We start from the raw sequence: 19131 nt of genomic DNA, 5'->3' as shown, positions 1-19131 counted from the left end.
GAGGCACATACCTGTAGGAACTGGATGGAGTCATTGAATCATAGAGGCTGACAAAACTGAAGAAACCATTTAACCTATTTGGGGGATAGAGGAGTGGGTTTTAACTGGAAGCCGATCGCCACAGCTGGGAGGAAAGCAAAATTCATGTCAATTTCAGGCTGCTACTTTAACTCTGAGGCTTAATTTATATCTCCAGGCAGCTGGGCTTAAATTGAGCAGAAAGAGGCAGTTGGCCAACTGACTGGCAGGCTAGGTTCTCCTTGCACTCACTTAAGCCCTGCGGTGAGGGGTGGTGCGCACGGGATAGCTGATTCCAAAATCTCCTCCAAGGCTTTAAGAGGCTGACGCAATGAAAATATTAGTTGAAACTTAGATTTTAGGACCTCCATCTATTCTCTGGCAGGTTTTACGGAGCTGGACAGCCTTGGCAAGTGAAATGAAAACAGTGCTGCTTCCGTTATTTCAGATTTCAAGCATCAGCAACATTTTGCTTTCATTATAACCATGGCAGGTGGCCCATCAACATCCCTATCAACATCCTAGGCCTTACCATTGGCCAGAAACTGAACTGGACTAGCCATACAAGTACCGTGGCTACCAAAGCACATCAAAGGCTAGGAATCCTGTGCTGAGTAATACCTCCTGACACCGCAAAGCCTGTCCATCATCTACACGGCAAAGTCAGGAGTGCAATGGAATACTCTCCACTTGCCTGAATGCGGAAGCTCCAACAAAACGCAAGAAACTCGATACCATGCAGGAGAAAGCAACCCGCTTGATTGCTACCCCTTCCCCAAACATTCAATCCCTCCACCACCAACGAACAGTGGCAACTGTGTGTGCCATCTACAAGGTGCACTGCAGGAACTCACCAAGTTTCTTAACGCAGCTCCTTCCAAACCCACGACCACTACTATCTAGAAGGACAAGAGCAGCAGAGAACACTGCCACCTGGAGGTTCCTCACTGAGTCACTCACCATCATGACTTGGATGAATATGTCACCGTCGCTGGGTCAAAATCCTAGAATTCTCTCCCTAACAGCACTGTGGGTGTACCTACACCTCATAGACTGCAACGCTTGAAGAAGGCAGCTCACCACCACCTTCTGAAGGGCAGCTAGGAATGAACAGCAAATGCTGGCCTAGCCAGCGACGTCTACATCCCATAAATGAGAAAAAATTCACATGCCAGCAGGGTGCCAATGACCCCATTTTGAACACATTTATCAGGTAGACCACAGGTGGGATGGGTTAATTTTGCTCCCAGATTGTGTGTGTGCTAACTCTTTGCCTCTAAAATTAATCCTGCTGCCCTGCTTTCTCTTAGTAGCTCTGTATGTTTATCTGCTCTTCTGTTAATAGATTCAGTCATCTCTGCCTCAACTGCTCTGAGGCATTCAAAGTATTCCAAGCCTCAATAATTTTTTGTTTAAATAAATTTCTTCTAATTTATGAATTCATGTCAAGACCTCCCCAATTAGAGAAAGTAGTCCTGCTCTATTAATTTTATCAACATTTTTCATAATTTTAAAAAGCTTTCCACACCAGTCAAAATCATTTCATATCTGTAGTCTCTCTTCATAAATATTACTTGCTGACTGTGGAATAGCGTTAGCCTAATTGTTGACATTACCCTTCTCTCAAACGATACTAGCACCGACGTAGGAAACCTTCACCCTGTCTGTTTGGGTGGAGTTGAACCCAGGTGTCAGAGGTGAAATATCAGTAGAGGTGAAATGTCAGTACCTACCCTATTGTTCTGCAGCCTCCTCCATACTGTTTTATTGGCATGCCTGTGATCTTTTTCTCCAGATGTCTGAACTTTGACCTGGATAAGACCTTGTTCATTTTCATCGCGGGAAGATATGAGTTCTCAAATAAGGGTGCTGACATATTTCTGGAAGCTCTGGCTCGTCTAAATTATCTGCTCAAGGTAAGAGGCTGAATCCATTTTGGGTCATTCTATGCTTCCAGTCTGATTCTTTGGTAACATCTGAGAGTCTGGAGCTGAGTTTGATCAGCAAGCAAGTGGAACCAGATGGTAAATCTTAAGATGATGTCACTGAGGGGCAGCATGTAGATGAGAAAAGGGAGCGGCCCAAGGATAGATTATTGGGGTACACCAGAGTTTACAGTTTGGGATCAGAAAGGAAAGCCATTGCAGCCGATTCTCTGGCCACGATTTGATAAGTAGGAATGGAACCCAGTGGGTTCAGTTCCACCCAGCTTGACCGAGGTGTTTGAGAAGGAGTGTGTGATTCAGCGTGTCGGAGGTTGCAGACAGGTTAGGAAAGATGAGTAGGAATAGTACGCCCAAGGTCACACTCACCTAGAATGTAATTTATGACAATGAGAGGATAGTTTCAGTATTGTAGTGGGAGCAGAAACCTGACTGGAGGGAATCATACATGAAATTGCTGGAAAAAACAGGCATATGTTTTGGAGTTGACAGCAGATTTAAGGATTTTGGAGAGGAAAGGGAGGTTGGAGATTGGGTGGTAGTTTGTAAGACAGTGGAGTCATGGATGGAATTTTTGAGGCAAAGGGTGATGACAGTGGATTTGAAAAGGAAGGGAACGGTATCTGAGGGCAGAGAATTGTTACCAACCACTACCAATGTGATTGCAGAGAAGTTAAGTAAGGCGGCCTGTTCAGTGGGAAAAGGGTTAAGGGAGCAAGAGGGAAGATGGTGGCATAGTGATATTGTCACTGGGCTAGTAATCCAGAGCCCCAGCATAATATTCTAGGTACCCTGGTTCCAATCCCACCATGGCAGATGGTGGAATTGAATTCAATTTTTTTTTTAAATCTAAAATTAAAAGTTTCATAATGATCATGAAACCGTTGCCGATTTTTGTAAAAACCCGTCTGGTTCACTGATGTCTTTGGGGAAGGAAATCTTCAATCCTTACCTAATCTGGTTTACATGTGGCTCCAGGTTCACAATAATGTCGTTGACTCTTAAATATCCTCTGAAGTGGTCTAGCAAGCCATTCAGTACATGGACAATTAGGGATGGGCACTAAATGCTGGCCCAGCCAGCCCACCCTTCGCATGAATGAATTTAACAAAATCATGGATAAAATGAGCTTGGAGAGGGATCAGTGGGAAATGGGATAGAATCTATAGAAAGATGAGTGCTCGAGCTCGGGCAGTTGGAACATTAGGGGAGATGTGGGGGGGGAAGTGGAAGAGGCAGCTGAACAGATGGTCTCAATCTTTGTGACAAAAATATCCATGAGCTCCTCGCACGTGTCATCGAAATTGAAAGTGGAAGAGATAGGAGACGGTTGTTTAAGGTGGTTTGTGGTTGAGAAGAGAAGCAGGAGGTTACCTTTGTACCGAGGATGATCTTTGAATTGTGAGCAGTTTTTTTTAACAAAGGGGCAGATGAGGACCCAATAATGCTGCATGCGGTCCAACAAGATTCTAAGATAGGTGGTTGCCTGCAATAAATCCTCTGTGTCCCTAAACCTAAGACGTGATGAGGGGTATAGAGAAAGAATGACTTGGACGAGAGAGTAATGGTTCTAATGGGGACAAGGGTATGTGATTTAGCCAATCTGTAGCTGCAGAAATGTCATGTGGAGGGGTCAGACGATGGCAGCCTGAGCTGGTAGCTTCAATGCCATTACACATTTGAAGAATTACAGTAGATTGTGAAACAGAAATGGGATTATCTACAGCTCTCCGCTGAATTTAGTACCAGACCATGAGGTAATATAAAAAGGCAGGAGGAAACTGATCTCAGGAGTACCAACCAGAAAATACCAAGTTTTAAAACAAGGTGATGGGTTGTAGGTTGCTGCTGGGTGGGTGACGCTCTGTGCCCAGTGAGTTCTCTTCCTTGTTTCAGCAGTTCTCGACATTGCCTCCCTAGTATTGTTTGGCCACAAGATGGCAGGAAATCCCATCTTTTTACTTGGCTGACACGATGATGACGCATTTCCTGATGTGATGTTTCTTCAATATTTGTTGCAGCTACATGTTTAATTTCTCACTTTCTTCCTAACCATGAGGTATTGACACTGGCTCAGTTCCTGAGTTATTAAACTGTGTTGTGAACAATACCCGGCTGTGGGAGAATGGGACTGGTCGGATAGCCCTTTCAAAGAGCTGCCACAGACAGAATGGGCCGAATGGCACCCTCTTGTGATCCATGTTTCTCTAAATTTACACTTGTTTCAGTTGCCATTCTGATATTGTATGCACTATGCCTCCAACACTTATTGTGTATCAACTGTGAAATTATTTTTTTTGCAGTTTTTGAACTTTGTGACTGCACTTACTACTCGTAACTTCCAGAGTTTTGATTAGGCCCCCTTAGCACCTTGCCTTTTATCCCAGGTTAGTTTTGGGTAATAGCCATATCCATAAAGGACCATAGAAAATTAAGGGACAGACTTGATAAAATTGTATCAGATACCAATAAGAAACCTGCGTTTTCTCTCAGCTAATACAAGCTCCATTTCTTAAATTGTGATTATATTGCCTTTGAAATGCTGCATATGGTTTACATTCTTGTTTGTGTTTTAATGACAACAGCACTCTCAAAATAACAAAATAAGTTTCAGTTATGCATCGGGTGTGAAATAGGTTTAAAATTAATTGGAAAAATATCATGTCCTGGCTCATAGCATTCCTCTTCAAATCTATTTTCAGCATCTCCTTCGTTTTTCCAAATGTTTCAACCTCCTTCTGCTTAGTTCCTCCCCGGCATCCCTAGTCATCAGGATTTCCTGTTGCCTGAAAGGTTATTGCTTTCCAACTTTGGAATTTTCTGGCATGGGGTCATTAGACAGACCATGAACCTTGGCTGGTTTGCCTTTGTCCCTTCCTTGCCTAAGGCTACTAATGCCAATTGCAATGCTCCATATCCTGCCTGGACTGAGATCAGCTAACGAAGCATTAACTGGGACTTTACTGCCCAGTACCAGACAACAAGTATACCTAGTGAGCATTTGGGGAGCTTAAAAGTAGAAGTTTTTAATAATTATATTGACACTTCAATTAAGCGTTGACCTCTCGTGAAGGTTCAGCTGCAAAGAAAATAATTTGTTTTTTAATTTGAGGATAATAAGTTTGCGAGCAAGTTTATTTAGAAGCATATTTAAGAAATTTCAAAATGATTGGATCAGTAAAATCATGTCTCTTCAATCTCCCTTTCATTCAAACATAATTTAAACTACAGCACTAGCACTCGACAGCCTAGCAACTTTGTGACAAAATATTTTACCCAATGCAGTTTTATGGAAATGAGGCACAAAGCCAAATTTAGGATGGGTTTTGGTGTGACACATGCTGCCCACTTTGTGCCAGGCTCTAGTGCAAACAAGTCAGGCAGTGACTTGGGGTGAAGTTCCAGCAAGTCACACTTCTGCCACACTGTCTCAACTAAGTGGCTATTATTCATACATGAGCCTCAGTTTCTATTAATGTTTATTTCAAATGGGCTATTGCTGGCCATGAAACAACAGCAAGCTTAAAATCTATCCTTGAATGAATGACTGATGGTGAAGCCCGATCTTGTCCATTCCCACCATCTACACTTGTGCATTTCCAGCAGATATCACTGGATAGCGATCAGGAGCAAAAATCTTGTCTGGTTTAGGAACTAAGGAATAGGAATGGGGCATTTAAACGCTTGAGTCTGTTGTGCTTTTCAATGAGATTATTGCTCATCTGTGACTTAACTCGATGTACCCAGTTTTGCTCCATATCCCTTAATATTTTTGAATAGCAAATATCTACCAATCTCAGATTTAAATTTAGTCATTGACTTGGCATCAGCTGCTGTTTGTGGAAGAGTGCTCCAAACATTTGCCACCCTTTTCATGTAAAAGTGTTTTCCTAATGCAGCCATGAAAGATCTGGCTTTATTTTTTATCCCTATTCCATGGACTTTCCAATCAGTGGAAATAGTTTATCTTTATTGGCCTTTTCTTTTTCCCTTAATATCTTGGAACTTTGATCAATTCATTAAAGTTTCTAGGTTTCAGGAATGCAACCCAAATTAGTGTAATCTCTGCTCTTCAGTTCCCTTAAAGGTCAGGTGTCATTCTGGTGGATTTTCACTGAATTCCTTCCAAGGTCGATATATCCTCCTTAAGGTGTGGTTCAGAACGGTTCATAGTACCACCGTGTGGTCTGGCTGCCCCACTTTAATTTCATCTTTTAATTACAAAGGCCAGCATTCCATTAGCCTTTTTGTTACCACCTGTACCCATTCATAACATTTTAACAAACCGTGTATATGGAACTCGAGCCTCTTTGGGGCTCCACTGATTCTGTTTTGTCACCATTCAATTGTGTCAAATGTAAAGATTCTGTGGCCTACTTTCTTTTTTTAAAATGTTTTGTTTATTAAGATTTTCCAGACAGAAACATAAAATGTATGCATCAGGTTGCATTAATGTCTTGTGACACAGAGAGGAGAGAGAACTGTGTAAAGTTAATGATCATAGAGAAGAATCAACTTTCCTCCAACATCCCCTCCAAACACATGCACACTAGAGAAGAGAGAGAAAAAAACATGCTTGCTGGTTGTCTTTGTAAACAAACAGAAAAATAAAATGTGTATTTGGGCCGGTGAAATAAGATTTTTAATGGAAAAAGAAAATGACCGACAATCTATGGTGGTTCGGGGATGAGTTATGATTTCTTTACATATGCTAAGAATGGATGCCAATTCTTGTAAAATTCTGTCGTAGAGCCACGTAGTGCACACATTATTTTTTTCCAATTTAATGAAATGTAATTTAATTCAGTGTGATAGGGATGGGAGAGCACATAAGCTTCCATCCAAGTAAAATTAAACGTATTGCCAGAAGGGTCACAAAGACTATGAAATTAGTCTTCCATTTGGCCAATGGAAGGATTGTTGGTAGCATACCCAAAAGTGCAGTCAGTGGAATTGTGTCAACAGGTGTTTGCAATGTTTCAGAAATAGTTTTAAAGATGACTGTCCAGTAACTGTGTAAGAATGGGTAAGACCAAAACATATGTATCATGGTATAGGGACCTGATTACACCTGTCCCAGATGGGATTGACACCGTGATAAATCTTGGATAGTCTGATTTTAGTCAGAGGGATGCAATGAAAGATTTTGAATTGTATCACACCATGTTTAGCACAGATGGATGAGGAATGGACGGGCTATAGTACTGAAACGAAAGAGAAAATGCTGCAGAATCTCAGCAGATCTCGCAGCATCTCTGGGGAGAGAAAAGAGCTAACGTTTCGAGTCTGATGACTCTTTGTCAAAGCGAACAGACAGAGAAAGTGGGAAATATTTATACTGTGGAGTGAGAATGAAAGTTGAGTTAGAGCCACAGAAACCCAGGGAATGAGTGCTAATGGCAGTCCCCAGAAAGAACATCTTTCACATCTTTTGTTCTCTCTGCTTCTATCCAGTGGTATAATACTGCATCTAAATTCGCATCTATGAATTCCTCACCTAAATCCTGCTCCCACCGGGCCTTTACAGTTGACAATGAAGGACTCTGAAGAGAAAGCATTTTAGCATGCGGAATAGATATAACTTCACTCATAGTTGGGGCTGGAGTCAAAAATGAATCAATAGTGGACTGTGGAATTTGAAGCAAGTGTAGGGAACTGAGGGGTTTTTGCAGAAATAATTCATTTTGACAGGGTTAATGTGGAAGGATGGAGCAGCGCTTTAAATCCAGTTTTACACATGCAAGGAGAGGGATAAAGTTACATTTAAAGGGATTGCCAAATGTGTCAGTTACATGCATCCCCAGATAAGTAAATTGATTAAAGGAGATCTTAAAAGTGTATGCAGTGGTAAGTTACAAGTTGCTGCATTCAAAGGAAAAAGTTCCCTCTTACTTAAATTGCGATTATAACCCAAAATACAACCAAATTCATCAAGAATAAATAAAGCATTCGGCAAAGACATGGCAGGGTCTGTAATCTAAAGGAGAAGGTCATCTGCATAAAGTGAAATGCCCCCACTACGTCTTCCTGTCATGCACTGGTTATCGTGAAGTGCAATGGCAAGACGCTCAATGGCTATAGCAAATAGTTGAGGGGAAAGGGGGCACTCTTGTCTGGTACTTCGAGAAAGAGGGAAATATGTGTATGTATGTGTTATTTGCTCGGACCCATGACAACGGGGCAGAATACAATTCTACCCAAGAAATGAAATTTGTGTCAAATCCAAAGCATAAAAAGGTGTTTCCACTCAGTACAATCAAAGGCCTTCTTGACCTCTGAAGAAATTAATATCTCTGGGAGTTTTGTGGTTGAGAGGCTGTACATAACATTAAAATATTGCCGGATATTAAAAAAGGAGTGTCTATTTTGTATAAATCCAGTCTGGTCTAGGATCAGCTAACTCTGAATAGGCTGAAGGTTGAAGCAGAATCACTTATGACGTTATATCTTGTCAAGAAATGAAAAGGGTATTGATTTCAACTAGTGACAAATGGCAAGGGTGAAATTCTAATTCAATGTGCCATTTTGCATCTTTGCCTGATTATACAGATCCATGCTGCCCCAACACTTGTCTGAGGAAAATCCATTAAGCCAATATAATAGGAATTATCTTGTAAGATTTGTGGAGTGTATTTCCAGCGATCCAGCAAACCCACTTCTCATTTGTAGTAATCGCGTTTTTTTAATAAATTTAGAGTACCCAATGAATTTTTTCCAATTAAGGGGCAATTTAGCGTGGCCAATCCACCTACCCTGCACATCTTCGGGTTGTGGGGTGAAACCCATGCAAACACGGGGAGAATGTGCAAACTCCACACAGACAGTGACCCAGGGTCGGGATAGAACCTGGGATCACGGTGCTGTGACGCAGCAGTGCTAACGACTGCGCCACCATGCTGCCCATTTGAAGTGATAGCTGAAGCAAGATCACAAGCAGGAAAGTGGTACCCTTTTTTTTTAAAAACCAAACAACCCAGCATCAAAAGATATTGCTCCACTTGAAAGCAGAAGGAGTGGAGCAGTTGCACAAATGTCAAGAGATGCTTTTTGTTCATCATTCAATAAAATTGAGGGCCTGATTTAGCACAGTGGGCTAAACAGCTGGCTTGTAATGCAGAACAATGCCAGCAGCGCGGGTTCAATTCCCATACCAGCTTCCCCGAACAGGTGCCGGAATGTGGCAACCAGGGCTTTTCACAGAACTTCATTGAAGCCTACTTGTGACAATAAACGATTATTATTAAAATTGCCGGCTGAGGATAGCATTGTGCTTAAAGTAACACTCCCAGGTTGCAAAATAAAAATGAAACAGCTCATTAGCGAAGTCCATTAAGACTGCAAGATTCATTTATTATTGCAAAGTTTGCATTTTTCTGCTGCTTCCATTTTCTTCTGAAGAAGAATATCTGTTGCAGGAGATTAATTCCTTAAGCAGCAGCAGAATTCAAAACCTTGTTCATGTGGGCATTCTTCATGTCGTATCCTCACCCCCCTCCATTCGTCCCTCCACCTAACTGTTCGCTGAGGGGGGAGAGGGGCAAAGGGACAGAGTGATGAGGAGATTTCCAGGAATTGTCAGCAGTTTAAGAATTACAGCTATCAGTCACAATGTTATCTCACCTTAGAGCTGTTAATTCAGTCTGCAAGGCAATGTTTCATTAAATGCTTCTGCTCCGAAACAGGCAAACCGAAGTGGCGTAACCGTGGTTGCGTTTTTCATCATGCCTGCGAGGACCAATAACCTTCAATGTGGAAACCCTCAAGGGACAAGCAGTACGAAAACAACTTTGGTAAGAAAAGTGCAGATTGAAGATGGTCAGAAGGAAAAATAAGTAGATACTGGTAAGAATGCTGAACTGTTGAATTCAAAGAGGGCTTAGTAACAGTAGAATAGATATCAAATAATAATTTTGTTTGTAGTGATGTTACCCAGTCATCTGAAGATGAAGATATTAATAAAATACAAATGAGAACTTGAAAACTAATTGCTAATCTTCAGTGTCATTTCTGCAGTAAAATTTGGAAGACTGTCACCTAAATTGCTTGAATGACTGTGCAAAAATTTAGGCTTCTGCCCAACACCCAAAAGCCGACAGAGAGGGAGATCTTGGGCAGGATTCTCCATTAGCAGGATCCTCCGCTTCGCCGGAAAGCGCACTCACGCCCGCGGATTTCCTGAGGGCGTGGGGTTGGCCACAATGGGAAGCCCCATTGGCCAGCTGCCAGGACGGAGGATCCTGCTGCTGGAGAGGGTGCACAGCACCAGAAAACGGGCGTGGTGGGATGGAGAATCCCGCTCCTTAACTTTGTAATGGTGTAAGATGAGTCTGGAGCATATCTTGCTTCACTCCTAATTTTTTTCATGACGTCAAATAAAATTAAGATTGTCAGATGTAAAACTGATTTGCTATCACGTGTTTTACACTACCGCAGAAAGTCAAGATTTATCCTGCATCTCAGGTTGTACCCCAATAAATGCCATATTTAGGATTGTGTGCCACTGGATTAATGGTTACCTTCTAATTATTGGAGAAGCAACAAGACTGATTTTGGTTTTCAGTAGGAGCAGGGTCAAGAACAAAGCCCACACAGAGGAGTTGCAATTCATGGGTATACTTGAATTTGCATTGGGTGAGACAAGCTTCCTGCACCTACTTTGTCTCTTAGCCATACTTGCACAGTGTGCACTATGATCCTGCATGCCAGGGGTTCAAAACCCTTACCACTTTCACTCTGATAGGATAATCTTACACCGAAAAGCAGGAAGACAATCGGCAATAACCATGAAGAGTCTGATAATACTGCACTGTTTCTTACCTTCCTAGCACAAAAAACCATTGGGCGCGATTTAACGGAAAGATTTCTAAGTGTGGTGGTGAGTGGCTGCCGCGAGCTTCCCGACGCTCGGCCCAGTGAGGCCGCCACTGGTCCACTTAACGAGACCCCATGGCCTTTACACCACAAATGATGGTTCCGCCGGCTGATTCGCCGGGACCGTGCTCGCCAGCCCCCAGCTAATGAGGGAGAGCAGCACATAAACCACACCTCCACAGCCAAGCCCACTCAGCTCGTAGCATGCCACCAAGGAGACCAGTCCCACAATTTGGGGATGCCAATCCAGCTGCCCATCAACCCTGAGGTGAACCTCAGGGCCGTATGGGCACCAACCAGGAGGAGGGGGACGCCAACTCGGAGCCACCTTACGGAAGTGGCGACCGCGCCCATCAGCTCCCCCAAAACACCCCCCGACGTCTCGGAGTCAGCACCGGTACATGGTGGCACAGTCAGGCATGTGCTGCCAGCAAGTTGCCCAGAGCCTTCCGGCTCCAGGGGCGCTGAAGGCCATGGGATGCGTAGGCAGCAGGCTACATCCACATCTGACGTGCATCCTGGGGACTAACCTAGGTGCAGCAGTAGAGCACGGAAGGCCAAGCAGGTCGATGATCACTGAGAGGGGCAGTGGGGGGTAGGGCATAAGGTGGCGATGGTTCATTTGGGTGGGGGGAGGGTTGGGAATGTGGGCAGGCACCATCGGGGTATTGGAGCAGTTGGGAACATGTGTATAGAATTTTTAAAAGTTGACCTCGATCAATATGATGCCTCTTACACTTTCTTCCGCAATGTGGGCCCCAGCACTAATCCCCGCACCCCACCCCAGCACAGGTATGAGCACTCAGCAGACAGGCAGGGGGGTCAGACTATGGCATAGATTGAGGAGCACTGGCGCTCCGCTCTCAACTGATTATCATCACCCCACTGCCCTCGACAGTGACCCGCTGACAGTGCAAACACTGTGGGAAGGGGTGAAAAACGTACAAGGCCATGTACTATGTGAAACGGGCGAGGATGAGGGCCTCCCTGACTCTCCGGGCTTGCCAGAGCCGCTGCCGCCTGCCCTCCATCCACAGGCTGGTCATGCGGGTCTGCACCGGGCTTGTACTCCAGCCCCTCCTGGTCCGACACCTCCTTGTCCTCCTCAGAGGTGGTAACATGTTCACCTCCAGCACATTGCCCCACTGCTGTGACAGGTTGTGGAGGACACAACAGACCACCACAAAGTGGGAGACCCTCTGGGAGGTGTACTGCAGTGCTCCACCAGAGCGGTCGAGGCATCGGGACCGCTTCTTGAGGAGGCCAATGCACCGCTCAGTGGCAGCCCGAGTGGCTACATGGGCCTCGTTGTATCAGGTCTTTGCATCGATCACCAGCCTCCTTACTGGCGTCACTAACCAGATCTTCAGCAGGTACCCCTTGTCTCCCAAGAGCCAGCCGGCCATCCTGGGGTGGTCTTCGAAGAGGCCGGGGATGTCCGACTATCCCAGGATGTAGCTATGGTGCACACACTGGCATGATCTTCATGTGATGGTCGAACATAAGCTGGACGTTCAGGGAGTGGAGTCCTTCCTGCGAAAGTAGGGCATGCCCAGATGGCCCGGTGAGTGCAAGGCGACATGCAAACCATCTATTAGACCATGGATCTGGGACATCCCATCGATGAGAGAGAATCCTGCTACCCGGGCATCTTATTGGGCCTGGTCCATGTCAAAGTTTAGTTAGCTGCCTAGGCAAACAAGGCATCCATGACTTCATGCACTTGTGGGCTGTAGCTTGTGATGTAACACACAAGCCCAGGAATGATCCTGAGGTGTAGATGTTCAGGGCTGTGGTGACCTGGATGGCCACGTGGAGCTTGTATCCTCCTCCTACGCCAAGTCCACAATGACATGACACAAGTGCCACATCATCCCCTTGTTGAGGGGAAGCCTCCTGCAGCTCACAATGTCAGTTATCTGTTTGAGGCCTGGACACCTTGTACTGTCACTGGCCTCCCTCTCTGGCTGGATCCCTGGCCTAATGGGCGGCCATGTCCTCGGGGGTATGGGGCAGGGCCCTGCACCTGGGCCTCTACATAGAGTTTCTATCGACGCCGCTGCCTCCTTCGGAGCCTGGCTTCCTGGCCTGCCAAGCACCACGAGGGCAGCTTCCATGGGGTCCAAGTGTCCAAGATATCGTCCATTACTAAGTGTAATATTTGTTAGAAATTGGGAGAGGGTGTGGGATAGACAACCAGCGATGTCTTCCACCCCGTGACCCTCCATTCCCCCATTGCTCCCCAACCACATCTACTGCAATCCGACATGCCCTGCCCACGCACCCTCGGCTACAGCGGGGACATTTGCTCACCAGACCCCAGACCCTCTACCCCAGATACCTGCACGTAACATTACATGTACCGGGCTCTGGTCCGCGCCCTGGTGCATACACCACCTTCTGGCTGCTGAACCAATGGGTGCTGGGACCAGCCCCTCTGATCTTGGCTGCTGCGTCTGTGGTGTTGCCTCCTACAGTTTTCTGTGTCCAGACATCGCGGTCTGATTGGAATGCTTGGCAATAACTCCCACATGCTACATGACACACCTACCCATGGGGATCCACTTACGAGGTGTGAAGTGCTCGTGTAACTACGATCGCCAATTCCCAATTAGCAATAGCCTTCAGCCACACGGCCAGAGGCATCCGCAATTAGTAGCAGTTATGGGTGGTTGGTGGGGCGGGTGGGCAAAGGCTGGCGCTGCCCTGGAACGGGAACACTTGATCCAGGGGGTGGCATGACACACCCACAGTGCTGAGACATGCTGTTAGGTAATTTGGACATTCTGAATTATCCCTCTGTGTACCCGAACAGGCGCCGAAATGTGGCGACTAGGAGCTTTACACAGTAACTTCATTGCAGTGTTAATATAAGCCTACTTGTGACAATAAAGATTATTATTATTAAAACAATCAATGAATATAAAATAATTGATTCAAATATCAATTCCTATATTCAAAAGTGAAATTTGTGTCATACACAAAGATCATAAACCGTAGCAGCATTGTGATTAGCACAATTGCTTCACAGCTCCAGGGTCCCAGGTTCGATTTCCGGCTTGGGTCACTGCCTGTGTGGAGTCTGCACGTTCTCCCGTGTGTGAGTGGGTTTCCTCCAGGTGCTCCGGTTTCCTCCCACAGTCCAACAATGTGCAGGTTGGGTGGATTGGCCATGCTAAATTGCCCTTCGTGGCCAAAATTGGGGTTACTGGGTTATGGGGATAGGGTGGAGGTGTGGGCTTGGGTAGGGTGCTCTGTCCTAGAGCCAGTGCAGACTCGATGGGCCGAATGGCCTCCTTCTGCAATGTAAATTCTATGTATTGTAAATTTTCCGGATTACAGAAAAAGCACACTATTTGTCACCCTGGTGTGAACTCTTATTACACGTCTGAAGCATGCTTTGTATATACCCCAGTGCTTCTACAAGGTAATTCTCTGTGATTGCAACATATGGCAACACTTCTGTACCCAATCATACTGTTGTGTCAGAAAGTACACCGCATCAAGCTTTCCTTGTAGATATCAAATTGTTGCAGTTTTCAGCTGAGCCTTCTCAAGCCCAGTCTGCAAGACTACATCTCATGCAGCTGTGAATAACATATAACAGCCTCCTTGCTCACATATTACAAACCAAGATAAGGGATTAGATGGTGGAAGTATCAAATTTTACATCTTTTATACGCAAATAGCTAAATTAAGATCAAAGAGCTATGGGGTACATAGAATGAGCTTCAAATCATCTCGGCAATTGAATGCTGCAGATCAAGATACAATGAATGAAGGCTATTGAACAATGTGGGAGTAGAATACATGTTAAAGGATTCATAATTGCTTTTTATTAACATAAATTGATATTCTTATGATCTGTAGGAAGTTGTGGGGAATGTATAAAACATCTTGGGTGGGATTCTTCGTTCTGCCCGCCCCGTTTCCCCCGCTGGCAGCTGGCCAATTGGGTTTCCCATTATGGGCCACCCCACGCTGTCGGGAAACCCGCGGGCACGGGTGCACTGCCAGTGGGACGGAGGGTCCTGCCAACGGAGAATCCCGCTGTTTATGTTTATATGTTAGTTTTCAGTAGTGGCATGACCTCACAGGCAGTAAATTAGTTTGAAATTCAGTGACTGTGTAGATCATGAGTGTTCAACTCGTTGCTCCCATGGGTCGCATAAAAACAATGGCCCTAAATTCCTGGTTTCGCAGCATCAAATTTGGGGCTGTCCCACAAATGTACAGGGGAGTAACTCTCAGAGGTTCCCAGGTAGGGGTTAACTTGGCAATTGTCCCGAAGCAGTAACTTCCTCTGGACAATTGCGCTGCTTTGGAAACCATTCAACAAAGCAATTTGAATTGCCAACTTCAGATGCTTCTGCCAGTTTTACATCAATAGTTACTTGAAAGCGTTAGAAGGAAAAAAGGCACTTCTAGAGGTAACGATTTCAAAGACCCAGACTGTTCCGCATGAGATGCCACCCCCCCTCCCGAAACTAAGCACTCCACCCACACACAATTCCCCCCACCACCCCCCAACCTGAACCCCCACCGGCCTGACAGCCCACCCCCCCCCCCCCCCCGACACACACCCCAAAAATGTCTGACTTCTCCCGTCCCCATGTCTGACTCCCCTGCCCTCCTGATGTTCGACTCCTCAATCATCCTGATGTCTGACTCTTTCCCCCCCGCTGTTGTCTGAGTCCCTCCCCATCCCATTTGTCTGAACCCCCCAGCCCCATATCCTTAGAAATGTATCTTCTTCCCAGCGTGTTATTTTAGATGGGACATTTATACTCACCTGCTTTATGGTAAGCTAGTGCTCTAAAATGGGAGCGTATCCGCTTCCACTCTGCCCCTTTTACACTTAGCCTTTGGAGCCAGGGACAGCTTTGCTGCTTGAGTCACCCCAGCCTGAGTCAGATAGGTCAGGTATCTTCAACGCAGCTATGTCGATACAGAGTAGCAATCCACTGTTGATTGTCACTCCGAAGAAGTTATGGCCCACTATTTCTATTGATCTGCATATTTCTAAATTGTAGACACTAAATGATTTTTGTGTTCTATTCATGCCTCATCCACAAATGAGTTAACAGTATTAGAAATAGATCTTTCAAATCTCCCATACATTCAAACAAATAAAAAATCATTCAGGAGACTGTTGGAGTGAATTAGAGGGAGGGCCACAAGTAGAATAAAAACTGTTATTAAATTATCTAACGGTGCTGGTACACCTGGTGCACGATCGGGCCGAGGTTGTCTGGTGTTGGGGGTGCGGAGCGACCCTCCCATGTAGTGTTCGGGCTCAGGGGAGTTTGGGGATTTTTTTTTGTGGGCCTAGGCAATCGGGACGCCATTTAAAAATGGCATCCCGATCTCTTGCTACAACGGGAGCTCTGGCAAGCGGACTTCCCCATTGTAAAAAACGGAGCTATGTTGCGGCCTCAGCTGCGCATTCCCCGTTTAGGCTCCTTATTCAAAGTGAGTCGCGTAAATAGCCATGTGTTTTTCGCACTGCGAGTGCCAGGAAACACGCAGCCTAAACGTGCTCACTCGGGAACTTGTTCCCCTTTTGGAAGATCGTGCCATTATCTCTCCCCCCCCCCCCCCCCCCCCCCCCCCCCACATTCTCATCTGTATTGTTTAAAATATCACAAACAATGAGGGACCAAGCACTGTTCTTTGTGGTACGCCACTCAACACCAGGCTACAATCACAAAAATAGCCTTCTACCGCCATCCACTGTCTCTTATGACTAAGCCAGTTTTGAATTCAGTTTGCCAAGTTACTCTGGATCCCATGTGCTTTGACCTTCTTTATCAATCTCCCATGTGGGACCTTGTTAATGACTTTGCTGAAATCCATATAAACTACATCAATTGCATTACCTCATCGACACACCCAATCACCTCCTTGAAAAATTAGAGTCAACCAACATTGTTGCGAGTCCGGAGTCAGTCTGGCAAGGATGGCAGATTTTCCTTCCTTAAAGGACATTAGTGTACCTGGGAGGGATTTTTACAACAATGGTTTCATGACTTTTAGTTCCAGATTATTTTCCACACGTGGTGGGATTCGTACCCAGATCCCCAAGGCATTGCCCTAAGTCCCTGGATTACTGTTCAGTGACAGTACCACTACACCACCATTCCTATTGCTATATGTATACTGATAAAACTGATAACATAAAAATCTTTACTTTATTCTCCCAACTGCCTACCAAGGCCTAGATGAGCCAATGTTCACTCCAGTTTAATTTGGCCAAAACTTCAACACCCTTTATAGCTCTCTCCAGCACTTGTGTGCTTTTGGTATCAATTAACAACTTCCCTCTGTGTGACCAATGTGTTAATGTTGGCCCCAACTTCAACTCCACTCCCCCATATCCACTGGGGACAAAAATGATTTCTTCCAAATCTGCGTTATTGCTTGTGCCTACCTCTTTCCCTCCCTGTTGCTGAATGATGCTGAAACATGCCTTTATCATTTAAGGGCCCAATATCTCCAATACCCTCTCAACTGGCCTCTGTGTCTCAACATACCACATATTTTAATTCAACAAAAGTTGCAGGAGCGGAATGGGACTATTTGGCGCTGCTCTTTTGGTGCCGACCTTTTGGCGCCGACCTTTTGGCTCTCCACAGTCCGGGCGCTGGCCTTTTTGGCGCCGCCGCGCTGGCCTTTTTGGCGCCGCCGCGCTGGCCTTTTTGGCGCCGCCGCGCTGGCCTTTTTGGCGCTGACCTTTTGGCTCTCCAACAGTCCGGGCGCTGGCCTTTTTGGCGCCGCCGCGCTGGCCTTTTTGGCGCCGCCAACAGGAATCCAACAGTCCGGGAGCTGGTTTGTTTACTGAGTTCATTTCTCTCAGTTTGTTGCTGACTGTCTCTCACCATCCCGGCAAGTTCCCGCAAACTCATACACTGCTCTGTTACAGACATTGTTAACAGATATTGTTTCAGGTTCAGAACCTTTGGTTTGGGCATTTTGTTATTTTTTCCCGAATCTAGTCTTATCTGCTGATTACTATTTGATCCGTACTCTGCATATTAACGTATGTACATTACCGCTGTACGTATTTTACTGGTGCCTTACACGTAAGAACCCGAGGGCTAAAGATAATAGCAATTCGTAAGGAAACAATATCAGACAGATCATGACGTCTGTAACAGAGCAATGTATGAGTTTGCGGGAACTTGCTGGATGGTGAGAGACTTGGACAATAAAAACTACTCACGGGATAAGAAAGTCAGCAACAAACTGAGAGAAATGAACTCAGTAAACAAACCAGCTCCCGGACTGTTGGATTCCTGTTGGCGGCGCCAAAAAGGTCAGCGCCAAAAAGGCCAGTGCCAAAACAGATGAGCGCCAAAAGGTCGTCGCCGAAAGGGCGGCGCCAAAACGTACCCGACCCGCAGCTCCTATGCCAACTGGCATAATGCCCCAGAGTTCCATCATTCCTGTTCTTCTGAAAGCTGTCACTAATTTTCTCTGCCCCAGTAAAGATTACTTTCTATAAATTTCAAACCTCTGCAAGGCCTGATTCAATTCAGCTTGATCACCACCTTCTTTCATGCCCTAATGTCTTCAGCACTCTAACATCGGGATGCTCCTTACTTCTCCATTCCACAATTGGTCATTCAACCACTATGTTCCTATACTATAGGACCAGTCCATTCACCATGTCATTTCCCCATCTGCTTTGGCCAAATCTCATCAAACTCTTCTTTTAAACTGTGCATTTGATTCCCAAAGCATCTCCATTTCTCTTCTGGCTCTGCATCCAATTTTATTCTTCCAAAATGAAAATTTCTTTGAGGTAGAATGTGGATTGCTTTGGAGACCTTTTCTATAGGGGATTGATTTGGGAGAAATTTTGGCCATGTTTAACACACGTTACATAAAGAGCAATGTAGTTTCCCTTCCCGGTGAGTATCTAGCCCTGGTACGAGAAACTGTTTAGAGCTCATGTCCCCTTTATTTGATCAGTATTTCAAGATCTGTGTTGACTTGAAGGGGGATAGCATTGAGAAACTATGGCACTTGCATGTTTTCAATCTACGTTGTTCTCACCTAATTGAATGGCAGTTTTCAGACAAACAGCTGTGATGCTAACTAGAGTATTCACAAAGGGTGATGAGTGATATCAGCTCGTGCACGGCCACAGAAAGACTGAACACACTTCAGTCAGAAACGCGTTAGCATCAGGCAGATAACGTCTCCTTCCCTGACTAATACCTCCAAATGTAATGCAACTCCCTTCAGGTGTCTTGAAACTACTCAAGTATTTACGGTTCTGACTATATTGGCAACA

General features: G+C 45.2%; 1 protein-coding gene across 1 annotated transcript in view; it reads left to right on the top strand.

The window, feature by feature from the left end:
• LOC119971723 (glycogen [starch] synthase, muscle-like) overlaps positions 1 to 19131 on the top strand; it is a 162728-nt gene that overhangs the window by 73364 nt on the left and 70233 nt on the right. Inside the window, 3 exon segments of the mRNA XM_038807667.1 lie at positions 1814 to 1934; positions 9644 to 9703; positions 9705 to 9751. Of these exon segments, the coding sequence (XP_038663595.1) occupies positions 1814 to 1934; positions 9644 to 9703; positions 9705 to 9751 (228 nt within the window).

The sequence above is a fragment of the Scyliorhinus canicula genome, chromosome 9, assembly GCF_902713615.1.
Source record: "Scyliorhinus canicula chromosome 9, sScyCan1.1, whole genome shotgun sequence".
Taxonomy (NCBI): domain Eukaryota; kingdom Metazoa; phylum Chordata; class Chondrichthyes; order Carcharhiniformes; family Scyliorhinidae; genus Scyliorhinus; species Scyliorhinus canicula.
Note: the sequence above shows the minus strand (reverse complement) of the source record. Positions and strands in the feature narration are given on the sequence as shown.